The sequence below is a fragment of the Stenella coeruleoalba genome (assembly GCF_951394435.1).
Source record: "Stenella coeruleoalba genome assembly, chromosome: Y".
In the NCBI taxonomy this organism is placed as follows: domain Eukaryota; kingdom Metazoa; phylum Chordata; class Mammalia; order Artiodactyla; family Delphinidae; genus Stenella; species Stenella coeruleoalba.
In genome coordinates, this window is record NC_137168.1 from 1,842,972 (window position 1) to 1,857,850 (window position 14,879).

Consider the following 14,879-nt stretch of genomic DNA (forward strand, 5'->3'; position numbering starts at 1 on the left):
AAGATACACAATAACCAACAAGGACATGAAAAGCTGCTCAACGTATTTATTAGGGAAATGCAATTCAAAACCAAAATGAAATATCTACTTTGCACCTATCAGACTGGCTATAATTTAAAAAAAACAAACAGAATATATCAAGTGCTGGTGCAGATGCAGAGAAACAAATCATGTATGTGCGTGGCAGAAATGTAAAATAGTACAGGCTCTGTGGAAAAGATTAGCAGTTCCTTAAAAAATTAAAGAATTACTATATGTCCCAGGAATTCCACTCCTAAGTATATATACACTCAAAAAGAATTGAATACAGGTACCCAAATGCTTGTACAGGAGTATTCATGACAGCACTATGATGGGAATAACCCACACAGATGGATAAACAAACCATGTTAACCACACATAAAATGGAATATTTAGTCAGCCAAAAAAAAAAAAAGATCAGAAGTAGTGATTCACGCTACAGCATGAATGATCCTTGAAAACATTTATGCTAAGGGAAAGCTGGATAATAAAGGTCACATAGTGTTTGATTCCATTAGTATGATATATTCAGGATTAGATAAATTCATAGATAAGGACACAGATGGGCACCTACCAGGGACAAGGCGGGAGAAAATGGGAGTGACTGCTTATTAATTTTATTTTGGGGTAATGAAATGTTTTGGAACTGAACAGAGCTGGTGGTTGCATAACACTGTTAAGTGTACTAAATGTTACTGAATTGTTCACTTTTAAATGTTCAATTTCGTGTTAGGTAAATTTCAGCAAGAACAACAAAATTAACCATGGCTTAATTCATATACTGTGTTTTTTCTTACCTATCTTTAGTAGCATAACCACCATCTCTTCGTGACATATAGCCAACTCTCCGAAAAGAGACTGGCTCTCTGTGAGGAGAAGCTCCATAATTTTGTCTTCCACGTGACACTGAGCCTTTAATTTAAAAATGCTTGTGTTTAAGTACCTCAAAATTGACAGTAATGTTTCCAGGAAAAATTCAAAAGTCTGATATCCTTCCTCTCTCCAAAATCATTTTAAAAAACTACTCCTTCTAAAATTCCATTTATGCACATTTTTGTTTCCCTTTCAATGATACCACTGAACATTTTATTTTCGGTACATCTCCCGTTCCCTATACATTTCACATACCCTTTCAATTACCAGCAGTAGGGAAAACTTCTCAAAATTTGAGCAAATAATTAATTTTTGGTAACTACTGTCACATATTCAGTCACCAAGTGGTTGGCTCTCTCCTTTATGTGTACAACCTTAATTATTGACCTTTTATGATGATAGCAATAGTGACTTCTATTGTTTATTAGCAATAAAGGGCTCATTTGAAAAACACTGTACCACTTCCAAAATATGAAACTATCTCCCATAAGTAATGTTCTCTTCATGTGTTAATTCTTATTCCTAATTCCTAGAGGTCACTAGGACGTTGTTTGTTCTCTTCTCTTGTTTGTTCACTAGGCTAACCATCTAATAATGGAAAGGGTAGGCTTCTTAGCTTCTGTTGTATTTTGAAGTCAATACCGTGCTACATTTGGCTTCATTAATATTCTACACATAAAATGGCAATTTGAAAATGACTGTTTCAAGTCCGTACCATATTAAGGATCAGAAAACAGTGCTAAAAAAGTTAAGAGCACAAACTACAGTTCATATGGCAAGTTTCAGTTATTGTTTATAATAATTAAATAAAAAACCAGGTGGCCAATATACATAGCTAAACTACTCTACAGACCAGAACATTCTCTCACAGGACATAGTTTTCATGAAAATTCTGATATTGAAACTATGTGATAAAGAAGCCTACTAACCAAAAAGTGTTAGCAACAACTTAAATTAAGAGGAATTCTATAGCAAACATGGACATACAAGCAATGTTTTCCCCACTGCACTGCTAATCACCTACTACATGTATAATTAGAAACTAAAAGATTATTTCCCAACCACAAATCAATCAATAAATTAGTGATTGGTAAACATGTTCATATACTTCTCACTTTCCATTTTGCTTAAACATTCTGTTTAAAATAGCTCACTTTCATTAATAAGAATCAACTGTCTCTGCATTACATAGCATTTACCTTGTCTTCCCATCCCACTACTGCTTGGTCTTTGAGCAGATCTTTTAGGAGGAGGACCTCCACTTCTCGAAGATGGTCCTCTTTTAACTGGAAAGGGTCCCCTGGAAGAACTCGCATTGAGACTAGGAGTATATCCACCACAACCTGTGTTTAAATGAAATCTTTTTAGTTAACTAGAATCAACATTTTTTCATTGGTCAAGTTTCACTTATTGTTATAAATTTTCACTAAACAATTACCCCAGTCTTCAGCTTTCATATTTGTCTAAACCAGTAAGATTGTTTGCTCATATGACACATAAGTTAGTACAGTTCAAAGACTTACTGTAGAAGTCAGTTTGGAAAATCTAGCAAGAAATTCAAGAACCACTGGTATGAAAGCAGTTTGGGGAAAAGAGAGAGAGTACAGAAAAACCTGGATAAATTAAATGTAAACCTGAATTTTTGATCAGTTTAGGAGGAAGATGATAAGTTATTAGTTATATAATTCTGGTGTCAAGGAAGCTTTTTTTTTTTTTTTGCGGTACGTGGGCCTCTCACGGTTGTGGCCTTTCCCGTTGCAGAGCACAGGCTTTGGACGCGCAGGCTCAGCGGCCATGGCCCATGGGCCCAGCCACTCCATCCTAGGTATAGATCAAAACATTAAAAATAAAAAAGCTGAATAAAAAATGCATTACCTAACAGTTAAGTATATACATACAAACAACCCCCTTTGCAGGAGAATATCTGCTTATAACTTTACAGTTGGCCCAGTACCCCTAGTTCTGCATCCATGGATTCAACCAACCTTGGATCACGTAGTGATGTAATATGTATGTATTGAAAAAAAAATCTGCTTGTAAGTTGACCCACAGTTCAAGCCTGCGTTATTCACAGATCAACTCTTAATGTTGATTTTTCAGTGAAAAGGGCTATGTTGCGTTCAATTTTAATAGTATTTAAGAAATGCACATTAAATACTGAAAATTTATGTTTTACCTTTCTAACCAGAAAGATGTTTAGATATATTCCAATTCCCCTGTAGTGCCACAGGCAAGAAAAAATGAGTATTCTTACACATGGCAGAATACGAACTGGTAAACTTTTCTCAAGATCAAGTTAGTGGGAAAAGAACAAAACTATGTTATCTTAAAATGGGCACACCCTTTAACTGAACTTTCAAAAAACATTTCCTAAAATTCACACATCTAATTAACACAAAAAGAAACCAAATGTTTTATTTCTGAAGACTGGTTATGGTTAATAGGTGAAGCAAAGGTTGTTAAATATATGGAAGTTTTTGAAATACAAAGTGCTTTTCCTCCTTTTCTTACTAAGTAGAAAACTTCTCTGAAAAAATTCAAAAAATATATTTTCAACGACTTTCTCCTCTAATACACACAGAAAGAAAACATACATGTTTCTGAAGCAGAGGTTTTTACTCTTTTCCTGAATCAAAGACACCTTTTAGAATCTAAAGCCCTATTTATTTCCCTAAGGTATTTTCCCCCAAATGCAAACAACAGACCCAGGGAGGAAAGCCTCATATCAAAATGACAATGGAGATTTGCTTAGATTTCTGAACACATACACTTAAGACAAATACTGCAAGGTGAAACCTAAAATATGAAGTGTTTATCCCTGAATTGTGGATATTCTGAGTGACTTTTATTTTCCGTGGTGTAGTTTTCAAGATTCTCTAGTATTTTTATGATGCAATAAGTCTACTCTCAGAATAAAATTAATCAATGTATTTTTAATAGATTATTAATGAATCATTGACTTAAACTCATATAAAGTTATTGGCCCTAAAGTGAAAAATTCTAATGTATGATCGATAGTAGTACACTCTGTAGAAAACTTCTTGAAGAAAAGAGGCAATTAGTAATAATGGTAAAAGAGACTGAATTTAGTTTAAAATTTATGCTATTTCCCTGTAAGGTGATTAACTTTTTGCATATTATCTAGTTAAGTCATTTTATAACTACAATAATTCTTTACCACTTAGAAATACTTCTGACTATCAATGTAATTCATCATCTAATAATTCTTACAGACTACTTTGCTCATAAAGGATGGAATAAAAACTGAGATGTTTCTATACAGTTAAACTTATGATTTTCCGGTCCTATGGCTACAGCCTTGTATTTTAAAACATTACCCAAGTGTCCTCCACGTGAGGGATGCTCTCTTGCTCTTCCATTTCCTCCTCTTCCATTTCCTCCTCTTCCATTTCGTCTTCTTCCATTTCGTCTTCTTCCATTTCGTCTTCTTCCATTTCCTCCTCTTCCATTTCCTCCTCTTCCATGTCTCGGATTTCTCAGATGGCCCCTGTTTCTTGCAGGAGGTTGTGGTCTCTGTTTACCACCGCTGTCAAAAGATGGTTTGTTGGCTCGCTCTACTTTAATTGCTTTTCCATCCAAAGACTAAAGAGATTAAGTATAACATTAGTAACATTACATCAAATTTATTTACTACTGCACTAGTTCAAGATCAGTATTTTTTCCACAAAGCAAACATTTTCTTCTGAAATGATTGTGTCCTTCACCGTGCCAAATAAATGAGATTTAATTAGTAACAGTCTTTCAGTAAGTCATCCAACACAAAGTGTATGTATTGGCAGTTACAGCTCGCTGAAATGTCCTCTGGTATTAAAAGAAGATTAATACCTCTCACTTATCATGAGAGAATATACCCTTTTATTTTCTATAATGGATAACTAAACTCACTTCATTTCTGTACTTCTACCATTCAAAGTTTTCAGTGTCCCAAGGGTATATAAAAGTATACGTGTCATTTAAAAAATAAAATTATTCATTGGAATAATGGAATTATCCATTATTCAAAATGGTTATTCCTACTCTAATTATTTTTAGCATTTATTAAATATTAAGAGAAAGAAAATTTTCCAACATGATTGCTGTTCTGTATTTACTTCTAATAATTTCCCTGTTTTTTTTTAAAAATAGAGCACTTATTTGGTCCTTAACATCTCTTGCCTTATTCAATTGTTTAAACATGTCCCCAAAGAGTAACTTATTATAATACTACTTCATATTCTTATGTTTCAGAAATGCTTACATTTCTTAATCTTCCAACAGCTTCCTAAATTAACCTTCTATAGATGCCAAAGTGATTTTTGAAAACATAATTCAAATCATCATATAATTGCTCTACATAAAACACTCTAGCTGTTTCATGTTATTTTTGGAAAACAATTTTAAATGCTGAATTCCTACTAAGACTTCTGGTGGATATGGATGGGCCCTGGCCCAATACAAACAGCCTCAACAGCCATGTGTTCCCACCTTAGGGCCTCCTTTTCTGTTTCTGGGTCCAAAATATTTCCCATAGACTTATGAATGGCTGCCTCCCTCCCAACATTCAGGATATAACATTGTTAGATCTATATGTATAGAAATAGTGTCCACCACTCCCCTTAAGCTCTAATGAAATTACTTACTTTATTTCCCTTAATATTTTTGCATATGAAATTGCATTTATTTTTACTTGTATGCTTCTCATCTTTCACCCTAGAACACAAGTGTCCAAGAAAATAGGTATTTTGTCTTACCCACAACCATTAATCGATTGCTAAATCAATGCCTGCCAATAAAATATCTGTTGAATAAAGAAGTGAAGACTAATGTCTACACAGACTACGCGTTCTTGTGCTTGAAAACAAAGAAAATGGGGGTGGCGGATCACCATCAACTGTTCTTCATAACGCAACTTTATCTCTGCACCCAAAATAAAATCATGAGTCAAAGTCAACTTTTAGGTACTACCATACCTTAAAATATGAAAGTAAAGTAAAAGGGTCAACATGTGCCAAGTGCCTGCAGCATACCAGAAACCAAGCTATAGAAAAAGGGAATTAATGTATGTGTTCCACACTATGAGAACTGAGAAGCACTGGAGGTAATTTTAACAATTAACAATTCACAGTATGATGAATATAAAAAGATATTACCTGCAATATAAAATGGGAAAAATATTACCTACAATATAAAAAAAATCTTGGAGCAAATATGCAATTAAAAGTACAGTTTTGGGCTTCCCTGGGGGCGCAGTGGTTGAGAGTCCGCCTGCCGAGGCAGGGAACACGGGTTCGTACCCTGGTCCGGGAAGATCCCACATGCCACGGAGCGACTAGGCCCGTGAGCCACAGCCACTGAGCCTGTACGTCCGGAGCCGGTGCTCCACAACGGGAGAGGCCACAACAGTGAGAGGCCCGCGTACAGCAAAAAAAAAAAACCAGAAACAATATGGGATATTGGGGAGAGCTCTACAGGCTAAAACTTATTTACTTTTATGTTTGAATGCTAAAACAGGTTTAAAATATATTGTTAAAGCTAATGTTAATTTCAATCTCTTTCCAACCAGACAATCCAGTACTTATGTGACAAAAAGGAGAGTGAAGGCTTATATGGCATTATGTTAGTTTAAAAAATTAGAAAAAAGAGAAACAATCTAGAAATAGTATTAAATGGAGAACACAAAATATTATTAAAAGACTCTTACCTTTCCATTCATATCTTTGGCAGCATCCTTTGCATCTGCAGAATTCTCAAAAGTAATAAAAGCAAAGCCTCTAGACTTGTTTGTTACCCGATCCTTCATCAAAATAACTGTAATACACATAAATCTTTTTAATTTAAAATTTCACATAAAATTGAACTTTTCATATTTTCAAAATAATCAATCCTTTGACAATTTCTCATAAGGCCTCCTTAACTCAATTTGATGTTATGGACACAGTACAGTAACAACCTCCTGAAAGTTACTTAACACTGAAACAAAAAACAAAAACACATAAACCAAAAAAATCCTTTCCATTTTATATCATTTCCAGTATTTTAAAAATAGAGTCAATAATTTCAACCATTCTACAATTAGCATATCTCTTCCCATTTCATGTCCTATGACCACAGTATATTTAAAAAGCCCTGGGACTTCCCTGGTGGTCCAGTGGAGAAGACTCCACTTTCCCAATGCAGGGGACACGGGTCTGACCCCTCTTCAGGCAACTAAGATCCACATGCCGCATGCCACTCGGTGTGGGCTTGATCCCTGGTCAGGTAACTAAGACCCTGCATGCTGCAAAGCACGGGTCGGGGGAAGAAAATAACGCTGCTTTTTTCCCTTCTCAGTAGTAGGAGCCCCTAAGGTGTACACTTTCCCTCATTGCCCAGTGCTTTCCTAATAAAAAGTAGAAACTTAAATAAAAAGTGCTCATGTGTTAAAAACAGAAAAAGCATTATAACCTAGCTGTCCAGTGGTGTATGTTTAATACACATTTGCTTTGAATAGATATATATATTGGTTCTAAAAATTACCTTCCATAATGTGACCATATTTCCCAAATACCACTTCAAGAGAATTTTCATTGGTGTCAGCATGGAGGCCTCCTATGAACAGTTTCCCAGGCTGATCTGCTTCCACCATTTTTCTGTAAGTAATTAAAAATATATCTTTATACTCATAGCAAAAAATAAATTATAAGCCAAAAGTATCAAACTATTACACCTGTTTAAAACTCAAGTAAAGTACCCAATATCAGTGAAATTATTTGCCATTTCTTACTTAAAAGAGAGGAAACTTGAAACACAAAGCAAAACAAGCACTGGCATAACAAATGCTCCATTTTTTATAGATCTCTTACAAAAACCTGTATGTAAAAATCAGATTAGAAGGCAACTGTAAATTCTTTTGAGCTGCAGGGTTCAACGCTTCATTTCCAAAAAACAACAAAAAAATAAGCAATAAAAAATGCTCCTGGATTCTACACATCTAACAGTTAATAAGTTTTATGAACTGTGCAGAAAATACCTTAAACATTATTTTCAAAATTTTCCCATCTACTCACATTTTTCTTGATTATGCATCAAATACTGTTTAAACTTCAAAAATGGTAAGTCATAAAAGCAAAGGAGGGAGTTACATCCTTTACTGAGGGAAATTTAAACTGTTTTACTTATACTGAGAGACTTTAAGAAACACTGGTCCGAAGAGAGTAACATACTTTATGTGCAAAATTAAAATCTGACAGTTTTTGTCAAGTGAATCAACATTTTGACATCTGATAACTAAAGTTACAGGTTTTAAATCATTTAAGTTAAAATAGTTAGGTATCTTGCCTCTATTGTTCAGTACCTCTGCTTTCACAAAGAAAACCCGTAAGGAAAAAAAAAGTGCACGTGGAACAAAATGGCGCCATGGCGTACGCTCCACTACCCGCAAGTGAGAGAAAAAAAAAAACTTAAACAGCAAAGAGGGTACGCGTTAATCAAAGGTAAATTTCTCAGTCCGCCCCCAGGTGTAAACAAGTTAAACAGCAAAGAGGGTATGCCGCTAATCAAAGGTAAATTATCTACTCGGTATTCCCTCCCACAGCATTTCAAACCTATCTCCACCCCTCTCCCCACCCTCTCAATTCACGGACAAAATCCAGGAACTTCACTGGCTTTCCACTGCTGCCTTGGGAACTGATTATCTGGAAGAACAAAACTTAAACGTACTGTTCAAGAACAACTGATAGACTTCTGGAGACAGTGTATATTCAGACATATGTCTACAAACACAACTTACTCGGCTCTTAAATCTTACAGAGAAAGCCTGAGAGAAAAATCAAAATCTGAATTACCATGCTTTCTCTGGGAACAGGAGAAGATACAGGTATCAACTCTTTCTCTTGAGGTATAAATTATTCTCTCCTCCCTAAAATGCCGAATTCCTTACCTTACTTTGTCCTCTTCTTCAGAAGTCTTCCTCCCGCGTCTCTTCAGACGACCGCTAAAGAAACTAACGGTCAAGAGCAAGCGCTCTACTTATAGAAAGATGATAAGGAACCGGATGTAGCGCTGGGTGGAAGAAGGGATGAGCTGCACTAGAGTTAGGGAAGATGAAAGATGTAGAGGTGGGGGAGGAGTGAAGAGAGACACTCGCGAGAGAGACTGGCGAGAGCAACTCGCGGGAGAAACTCTGAAGAAAACTGCAACGACAGAATGTGTTCTCTACTTTTTTACTGCATACATTTCCCAGTTGCTTTAATTTAATCAATATAAAGGAGAAGGACTTTCCTGGTGGCGCAGCGTTTGAGAGTCCGCCTGGTGAGACAGGGCACATTGGTACGTGTTCCGGTCCGGGAAGTTCCCACATGCTGCAGAGCGGCTGGGCCCGTGAGCCATGGCCGCTGAACCTGCGCGTCCGGAGCCTGTGCTCCGCAACAGGGGAGGCCACAAGGGAGAGGACTGCGTATCGCAAAAAAAAAAAAAAAAAAAAAAAAAAAAAGTAAAAGGCAATTTGGGGGTATAATGTGAATTTCCATATAATCAGTAGGGAGAGTTCAGGGATTTTTTGATACATGAGAAATGGGGAGGACCAGATCATGAAGCATTTTGCTTGCTATGCAAATATGCTACCTACTTTATTTTTTAGTGGAACTGTTCAAATAATTTTAAACAGAAACGTGAATGTCTACAAGATAAAATGCATATGGTATTTAATATGATACAAAGGAAGGCAGACAAAAAGTAATCTAAGCTTCAAAATTTAGTAGTTATATGAAACTGGGGAAACTACCTAAACTCTTAAATTTACCCAGTCTACAGAAACAAGATGATAAAGAATGATCAGATAGGGTTATTGTGAGGGAAAATGATGTGCTGAGCACATTGAACACAACGCCTAAAAACATAATTCAGGGTTCAAAACAAAAGGGTGGAAATATTGTAATTACTTTTATATTAAGTGAGAGCCTGAGCTTAATTTGTAATCCTGCCTATTTTCGAGACTGGTCAAACTCATGATACTGCTTTTTTTGGGGTTTTTTTGCTGTACGCCGGCCTGTCACCTTTGCGGCCCCTCCCATTGCGGAGCACAGGCTCCGGACGCGCAGGCTCAGCGGCCATGGCTCACGGGCCCAGCCGCTCCGCGGCATGTGGGATCCTCCCGGACCGGGGCACGACCCCGTGTCCCCTGCATCGACAGACGGACTCTCAACCACTGCGCCACCAGGCAAGCCCCGAAACTGTTTGTTTTCAATTATGTTCCTTTGCATATTTTGTATAAAGTAAATAATCATTGTATATTTTCACTAATAATAAGCCTAAAAGAGCATAGGAAGACATGACAGAACACACACACGATTGGAGTGAAGAATAATTATTAACAAAAAGATATGAAAAATAATTAGTAGAAATCTTTGGTGGATAACAAATGATTTAACAGAAGACAGTTTACCAATAATTATTCAAGAAGTAGAAACCCCAGACGTAATTTATAGTCAATTCTAGGAGATAGCTGAAATTTTGCTAAAAAAGTTAGTATACTGATGATAAATATAAATAAATGCTATTACTCAGATGACAAAGGTTGTGTGTCAATACTGTTTACAGACATAACCTCTAAAGATAGCATGCACAAAATGTATGACAATACAAATGGTAATGAATTAGAAACAGGGCCACTTCCTTTCTGGGAATAACTACTGCAGACTAACTGGTCAAATAAAAATATCTAATAAATATTGTGGGCTGGCTACTATAGAAAGTGCTTCATTTACTTATGAATTTAACTATCTCATTTGATTATTGCCACAGTCCTATTGACTGCTATTCTTATCCTCATTGTACAGATTAAAAACTTTTTTTCTCAGGTATGTGCAACATTTTTTGAAGAAGAAAACAGTAAAATTCTTTGAAATACTTGAAAAATGACTTGAGCAACTGGAGATGGATGTTCTAATATGACTTCCATATGACCTTAAATAATATGTAAATAATATAAATAATGTGAATGAAAATTATAAGGTTATATCATACATATGTATTAAGGTATCTATATTTATATATGTATATATCTGTGTATATTACATATTTACTTATATATAATCTGTATATACATATTACACATATTGCATTCTCAATTAGATTTTTAGAGTTTATTTAGAAGAATTAACATTCAGAAATTTAGAGCATATTCTAACAAAGGGCCTCCTCTCTGGATATTAAAGAGGATTATAAAGCCATGATAAATGGAATGATTTAGTGAACACACAGAAAAGTAACAATCAGAAAGCATGTCCATAATAATAAAGGAACAACTGGTAATTTTAAAGTGTTCTCGATAAAACAGAAGGCAAAGCGCAATCAATACATTTTGCTATCAAATTTTTAGATAATATTGTGGGTAGAGGAACATGTTGGATATGTTGCATCTGCATGGATTGATTCAAGACTGCATGGATAGATTCAAACAGCAAAATTCACACTATAGGAGACTATATGGGATAATCAATATGGATTTATAATAAATTGTAAAAAAAATAAAGAATTGAAGGGGGAAACTGTTTTAGAAAACAATTAAAAACATTTGAACCAATTGCAAAGTTCAAACCTTATTTGCATTTTATTTCAGTGAAACTGAAAACATTTTTAGTTTGCCATTTATGAGAAAAATGGAAATTTGAACATACTTGATATTTAATGATTTTTAAGAAATTATTAATATCCTTGTGGGTTTTCTCTAGTAATGTGATGGCCTACAATTGTCCATTACATATCTACTGGCTTGGCTTGACCAAACTGTAATCAGCCTTCTCTCCTCCTCACAGTGTGCTAAACTTTGACCTGCCCCTCAACTTCGGGGAATCACTAATATACTAAGGTCAGAACATATTCCGTAACAGCTTATTCTGAGAATCAGCTGGCAGGGGAAACATTTTCTATTAAAATACCCCTATTTTACCTCCTGCTCACCCCTCTGCTTCTGTCCCACTAGGTTTCTGCTGGCCTTGCTCATCCTTTCCTCTTAAAAAATACTTTTTCTACTTGATTTTGAAATACTTGAAGATTCTGAAATCAAAGTGTTCTTCTATTCAATCGTCTTTGTGAATAAACTCTTTCCTTACCTAGGTCTTAATTTGGTTTTCAGTTTTCTGGTGCTATGACGCAGATAAAGTGTTGAGAGCCTTTTGATCTTTATCATCCTGACCAACAGTGCTGCCCAAACCGGAGGGGTTCCAGCCCAGGATTTGTGTCTCAAATGAAAAAGTGTAAATGTTACCCTTGAGTAGAACTCCACCCTAACTGAGGCCTTAAACGGAGGTGTTCTCTCTCTATTGCCCAGGAGTGGATAGCACCATGAGACAGATAGTTCTTGATAGATAGTTCTTGTTCCCCAAGAACATGGCACCAAGCAGGTGACATCAGGAGTTAGTCAGCTTCTACCCAAGACACTGGAACAAGGTCCCCAGCTTCCAGGAATTCCTTATCTTTCTACCCTCACCGTTTTAACTGTCTTTCTTTGCTGATCTTTCATCTCTGTCACCTCCACCATCACTTTGGCTATCTGTATAACTGATCCCATTACAACTGTAGCTCTCCATAATAAGCCTCATGTTGTATTACCTAGTTTTAAATTAATTTTTCATAGGAATAGAGTTGATTTACAATGTTGTGTTAGTTTCTACTGCACAGCAAAGTGAATCAGTTATATATACATATGTCTCCCCTCTTTTCTAGATTCTTTTCCCACATAGGTCATTACAGAGCACTGAGTAGAGTTCCCTGTGCTATACAGTATGTCCTTAGTCTCTGTTTTCTATATAGTAGTGTGTATATGTCAATCCCAATCTCCCAATTTATCCCTCTCCCTCCCTTCCCCCCTTGGTGTATTACCCCTCTTTAACTTCTTCCTTACATGAGCTGTTTCCCCCGTAAGAATTACTCTGTCCCTTCAAGGAGCCCCAGATGTATAGTATTCCTTCCCATCATTCAGAGCTAAACCTCACAGTCCTACTTCTGATTGATTTTATCTACCCACTTTCCTTTGGAAACCTGCAGTTTTCCCCAAATTGCTATACTGTCTCAGGTTTAAGGGTATCCTTTGTGTTGACACTTAGTAAGGGGAAACTTTAGATTTTCTCTGTAGACTTCAATACTTTTTAGAAAAAGCAATGCATATTTCCACTGTAACATAACCAACAGCTGTTTCAAAGATCTAGGTATTTTAAATTATACTACTTTGCCACCAATACGAATATTTACACTATTATTACGGGAGGTCAAAGTACATATTCCTTACCTTGTTCTTTTAATACAGTATACTGAGAAGGTCCTAAATACAATTTAACCTTTACTTGGAACTGTGTCCTGCCATCAAAAACTTGGGAACTTTCCTCTTCCAAAATGGATGGGACAGTACTTTCATCAAAAGGGTCATATGAACTCTGAAGTATAAACCCATCTGACAACCATTTTCATGAACTCTAGGTAACTCCTAATGAGACATATTTATGACAACTTTGCATATTAGTATCTTTCTGCCAGATGAGCTGGTATCTGTTATCTAGCTAATTAGTCCCTATCAAATCTTTAACTAGATTATCTTCTTTCCTCACGTTAACTACATTTTTACCTCTGATTTAAGTTTTCTAGGAACCTGATAAATCTACAAAGACATGTGACAACTACAACTTAGGTGCAGAATTCCACCTAACCATGCATGTGACCTTTCTTGGTCACGAGGTTCTCAAGAAGCCTTAAAAAAAGAGTAAGAGATTGAGAGTTCAATTAAAAATTTGACTATTGCAGCAGAAGACAAACAAGCAACCTTTACTCTTGGAGCTTGTGCTGTGTAGGCCATTCAGAAAGGTCACCAAAACTCCTGCATCTTCCATGTTCTCCTTTAGTAAATAACTATGACTGTGGGCAATCTTATCGATCACTGGCCCCCAAACTGACTCTGGGTCACCTGACTTGCATCTGCAGTAACTACAGGTGCATTTGTGTTCTCTGATTGTGGCTTGGGATCTCTTGAGCTTACCTGGGGTATCTGAAGCTGTCTGTAGTCCCGTGAGGTGGGTATGTGATCCCTGAGCTGAGTATGCATCCCCCTGGTGTGGGTCTGGGGATTTTGTGAGTATCTGAGTCTCTGTGGTGTTTTTTTTGAGGATGTCTGATAGACTTCTGGAGACAGTGTATATTCAGACATATGTCTACAAACACAACTTACTCGGCTCTTAAATCTTACAGAGAAAGCCTGAGAGAAAAGTCAAAATCTGAATTACCATGCTTTCTCTGGGAACAGGAGAAGATACAGGTATCAACTCTTTCTCCTGAGGTATAAATTATTCTCTCCTCCCTAAAATGCCGAATTCCTTACCTTACTTTGTCCTCTTCTTCAGAAGTCTTCCTCCCGCGTCTCTTCAGACGACCGCTAAAGAAACTAACGGTCAAGAGCAAGCGCTCTACTTATAGAAAGAGGATGAGGAACAGGACGTAGCGCTGGGTGGACAAACCGAGGAGCCGCACTGGAGTTAGAGAAGATGAAAGACGTAGAGGTGGGGGAGAGGCGAAGAGAAAAACTCGCGAGAGCAACTGGCGAGAGATTCTCGCGAGAGCAACTGGCGAGAGCAACTCGCGGGAGAAACTCTGAAGAAAACTGCAGCGACAGAATGTGTTCTCTAGTTTTTTACTGCATACTTTTGCCAGTTGCTTTAATCAATATAAAGGAGAAGGGCTTTCCTGTTGGCGCAGTGGTTGAGAGTCTGCCTGCTGATACAGGGCGCATGGGTTCGTTACCAGATCCGGGAAGATCCCACATGCTGCAGAGTGGCTGGGCCCGTGAGCCATGGCCGCTGAGCCTGCGCATCCGGAGCCAGTGCTGCGCAACGGGACAGGCCAAGACAGTGAGAGGCCCGCGTACCGCAAAAAAAAAAAAAAAAGAAAAAAACGTAAGGGCAATTTGGGGGTATAATGTGAATTTCCATATAATCTAGGGAGAGTTCAGAGATTTTTTGATA

General features: G+C 36.8%; 1 protein-coding gene across 1 annotated transcript in view; it reads right to left on the reverse strand.

Moving 5' to 3' along the window:
* The window catches only part of LOC307181079 (uncharacterized protein), a gene marked incomplete at its 5' end in the record, with an annotated part of 49,637 nt that overhangs the window by 1,353 nt on the left and 33,405 nt on the right, over window positions 1-14,879 (reverse strand). Inside the window, 2 exons of the mRNA XM_079911853.1 lie at window positions 819-933; window positions 2,094-2,237. Of these exons, the coding sequence (XP_079767979.1) occupies window positions 819-933; window positions 2,094-2,237 (259 nt within the window). The remainder of the gene's footprint in view (window positions 1-818; window positions 934-2,093; window positions 2,238-14,879) is intronic.